Raw genomic sequence first — 5,000 nt, forward strand, 5'->3', positions numbered from 1 at the left:
AGAACGGAGGAGATAGAGGAGATAGGAGGAGATAGGAGGAGATAAGAGGAGATAGGAGGAGATAGGAGGAGATAGAGGACATTAGAGGAGATAGAGGAGATTGGAGGAGATAGAGGACATAAGAGGAGAACGGAGGAGATAGAGGAGATAGGAGGAGATAGGAGGAGATAAGAGGAGATAGGAGGAGATAGGAGGAGATAGAGGACATTAGAGGAGATAGAGGAGATAGGAGGAGATAGAGGACATAAGAGGAGAAAGGAGGAGATAAGAAGAGATATGAGGAGATATGAGGAGATAGAGGATATTAGAGAAGATAAGAGGAGATAGAGGAGATAGGAGGAGATAGAGGAGATATGGGGAGATAGGAGGAGATAGAGGAGATAGGAGGAGATAGAGGAGATATGGCCGATGTCTTCTAGCTGCACTTACAGCTCTCTACAATCATGTTGGACAACTGTTCCACCTGAAACAAACAAACAAACACACCACACCACTGTTAGTGACTACACCCCAACACCACCGTTAGTGACAACACCACCCAACACCACTGTTAGTGACTACACCCACACCACCGTTAGTGACTACACCCACACCACTGTTAGTGACTACACCCACACCACTGTTAGTGACTACACCCACACCACTGTTAGTGACTACACCCACACCACCGTTAGTGACTACACCCACACCACTGTTAGTGACTACACCCACACCACCGTTAGTGACTACACACCCACACCACTGTTAGTGACTACACCCCCACACCACAGTTAGTGACTACACACCCACACCACTGTTAGTGACTACACCCACACCACCGTTAGTGACTACACACCCCAACACCACTGTTAGTGACTACACACCCCCACCACTGTTAGTGACTACACCCCCAAAACCACTGTTAGTGACTACACACCCCCACCACTGTTAGTGATAACACCCCAACACCACTGTTAGTAACTACACACCCACACCACTGTTAGTGATAACACCCCAACACCACTGTTAGTGACTACACCCCAACACCACTGTTAGTGACTACACACCCCCACACCACTGTTAGTGACTACACCCCCACCACCGTTAGTGACTACACCCCGACACCACTGTTAGTGACTACACCCCCACCACCGTTAGTGACTACACCCCAACACCACTGTTAGTGACTACACCCCCACACCACTGTTAGTGACTACACCCCCCCAACACTGTTAGTGACCACACACCCACACCACTGTTAGTGACACCACCCCCAACACTGTTAGTGACTACACACCCCAACACCACTGTTAGTGACAACACCCCCAACAATGTTAGTGACTACACCCCCACACAACTGTTAGTGACTACACCCCAACACCACTGTTAGTGACTACACACCAACACCACTGTTAGTGCCTACACCCCAACACTGTTAGTGACTACACCCCGACACCACTGTTAGTGACAACACCCCAACACCACTGTTGGTGACTACACCCCAACACCACTGTTAGTAACTACACACCACAACACCACTGTTACTGACTACACCCCAACACCACTGTTAGTGACTACACACCACAACACCACTGTTAGTGATTACACCCCAACACCACTGTTAGTGACTACACACCACAACACCACTGTTAGTGACTACACCCCAGCACCACTGTTAGTGACTACACCCCAACACCACTGTTAGTGACTACACCCCAACACCACTGTTAGTGACTACACACCACAACACCACTGTTAGTGATTACACCCCAACACCACTGTTAGTGACTACACACCACAACACCACTGTTAGTGACTACACCCCAACACCACTGTTAGTGACTACACCCCCACACCACTGTTAGTGACTACACCCCCACACCACTGTTAGTGACTACACCCCAACACCACTGTTAGTGACTGCACACCACAACACCACTGTTAGTGACTACACCCCAACACCACTGTTAGTGACTACACCCCAACACCACTGTTAGTGACTACACCCCAACACTACTGTTAGTGACTACACACCAACACCACTGTTAGTGACTACACCCCAACACCACTGTTAGTGACAACACCCCCAACACCGTTAGTGACTACACACCACAACACCACTGTTAGTGACTACACCCACACCACTGTTAGTGACTACACACCCACACCACTGTTAGTAACTACACCCCAACACCACTGTTAGTGACTACACCCACACCACTGTTAGTAACTACACCCCAACACCACTGTTAGTGACTACACCCCAACACTGTTAGTGACTACACACCCACACCACTGTTAGTAACTACACCCCAACACCACTGTTAGTGACTACACCCACACCACTGTTAGTGACTACACCCCCAACACTGTTAGTGACTACACACCCACACCACTGTTAGTGACTACACCCCAACACCACTGTTAGTGACTACACCCACACCACTGTTAGTGACTACACACCCACACCACTGTTAGTAACTACACCCCAACACCACTGTTAGTGACTACACCCCCAACACTGTTAGTGACTACACACCCACACCACTGTTAGTACACCCCAACACCACTGTTAATGACTGCACCCACACCACTGTTAGTGACTACACACCCCAACACCACTGTTAGTGACTACACCCACACCACTGTTAGTGACTACACCCACCCCACTGTTAGTGACTACACCCACACCACTGTTAGTGACTACACCCCCACACCACTGTTAGTGACTACACCCACCCCACTGTTAGTGACTACACCCACACCACTGTTAGTGCCTACACCCCCACACCACTGTTAGTGACTACACCCACACCACTGTTAGTGACTACACCCACACCACTGTTAGTGACTACACCCCAACACCACTGTTAGTCACTACACCCACACCACTGTTAGTGACTACACACCCACACCACTGTTAGTGACTACATCCACACCACTGTTAGTGACTACACCCACACCACTGTTAGTGACTACACACCCACACCACTGTTAGAGGGTTAGGGGGTTACCTGTACCTTGTGTTGTCTAGGTTAGGGTTAGGGGTTACCTGTACCTTGTGTTGTCTAGGTTAGGGTTAGGGGGTTAACTGTACCTTGTGTTGTCTAGGTTAGGGTTAGGGGGTTACCTGTACCTTGTGTTGTCTAGGTTAGGGTTAGGGGGTTACCTGTACCTTGTGGTTTCTAGGTTAGGGTTAGGGGGTTACCTGTACCTTGTGTTGTCTAGGTTAGGGTTAGGGGGTTACCTGTACCTTGTGTTGTCTAGGTTAGGGTTAGGGGGTTACCTGTACCTTCTGAAAAAACCTACACTCGATCCCTCCGATGTCAACAACTACAGACCAGTATCCCTTCTTTCTTTTCTCTCCAAAACTCTTGAACGTGCCGTCCTTGGCCAGCTCTCCGCTATCTCTCTCAGATCTCTCTGAATGACCTTCTTGATCCAAATCAGTCAGGTTTCAAGACTAGTCATTCAACTGAGACTGCTCTTCTCTGTATCACGGAGGCGCTCCGCACTGCTAAAGCTAACTCTCTCCTCTGCTCTCATCCTTCTAGACCTATCGGCTGCCTTCGATACTGTGAACCATCAGATCCTCCTCTCCACCCTCTCCGAGTTGGGCATCTCCGGTGCGGCCCACGCTTGGATTGCGTCCTACCTGACAGGTCGCTCCTACCAGGTGGCGTGGCGAGAATCTGTCTCCTCGCCACGCGCTCTCACCACTGGTGTCCCCCAGGGCTCTGTTCTAGGCCCTCTCCTATTCTCGCTATACACCAAGTCACTTGGCTCTGTCATAACCTCACATGGTCTCTCCTATCATTGCTATGCAGACGACACACAATTAATCTTCTCCTTTCCCCTTCTGATGACCAGGTGGCGAATCGCATCTCTGCATGTCTGGCAGACATATCAGTGTGGATGACGGATCACCACCTCAAGCTGAACCTCGGCAAGACGGAGCTGCTCTTCCTCCCGGGGAAGGACTGCCCGTTCCATGATCTCGCCATCACGGTTGACAACTCCATTGTGTCCTCCTCCCAGAGCGCTAAGAACCTTGGCGTGATCCTGGACAACACCCTGTCGTTCTCAACCAACATCATGGCGGTGGCCCGTTCCTGTAGGTTCATGCTCTACAACATCCGCAGAGTACGACCCTGCCTCACACAGGAAGCGGCGCAGGTCCTAATCCAGGCACTTGTCATCTCCCGTCTGGATTACTGCAACTCGCTGTTGGCTGGGCTCCCTGCCTGTGCCATTAAACCCCTACAACTCATCCAGAACGCCGCAGCCCGTCTGGTGTTCAACCTTCCCAAGTTCTCTCACGTCACCCCGCTCCTCCGCTCTCTCCACTGGCTTCCAGTTGAAGCTCGCATCCGCTACAAGACCATGGTGCTTGACTACGGAGCTGTGAGGGGAACGGCACCGCAGTACCTCCAGGCTCTGATCAGGCCCTACACCCAAACAAGGGCACTGCGTTCATCCACCTCTGGCCTGCTCGCCTCCCTACCACTGAGGAAGTACAGTTCCCGCTCAGCCCAGTCAAAACTGTTCGCTGCTCTGGCCCCCAATGGTGGAACAAACTCCCTCACGACGCCAGGACAGCGGAGTCAATCACCACCTTCCGGAGACACCTGAAACCCCACCTCTTCAAGGAATACCTAGGATAGGATAAGTAATCCTTCTCACCCCCCCCCTTAAATGATTTAGATGCACTATTGTAAAGTGGCTGTTCCACTGGATGTCAGAAGGTGAATTCACCAATTTGTAAGTCGCTCTGGATAAGAGCGTCTGCTAAATGACTTAAATGTAATGTAATGTAATGTCTAGGATAGGGTTAGGGGGTTACCTGTACCTTGTGTTGTCTAGGATAGGGTTAGGGGGTTACCTGTACCTTGTGTTGTCTAGGTTAGGGTTAGGGGGTTACCTGTACCTTGTGTTGTCTAGGTTAGGGTTAGGGGGTTACCTGTACCTTGTGTTGTCTAGGTTAGGGTTAGGGGGTTACCTGTACCTTGTGTTGTCAAGGT

General features: G+C 50.6%; 1 protein-coding gene across 2 annotated transcripts in view; it reads right to left on the reverse strand.

Moving 5' to 3' along the window:
- LOC135546718 (transforming growth factor beta-1 proprotein-like) overlaps positions 1-5,000 on the reverse strand; it is a 45,424-nt gene that overhangs the window by 2,083 nt on the left and 38,341 nt on the right. For both annotated transcript variants that reach the window (XM_064975353.1, XM_064975352.1), the window contains one exon: positions 1-463. This exon is cut by the window's left edge and continues 2,083 nt beyond it. In XM_064975353.1, coding sequence (XP_064831425.1) covers positions 416-463 — 48 coding nt within the window. In that variant the 3' untranslated portion in view covers positions 1-415. The remainder of the gene's footprint in view (positions 464-5,000) is intronic.

Source organism: Oncorhynchus masou, chromosome 9 (assembly GCF_036934945.1).
Source record: "Oncorhynchus masou masou isolate Uvic2021 chromosome 9, UVic_Omas_1.1, whole genome shotgun sequence".
NCBI lineage: Eukaryota > Metazoa > Chordata > Actinopteri > Salmoniformes > Salmonidae > Oncorhynchus > Oncorhynchus masou.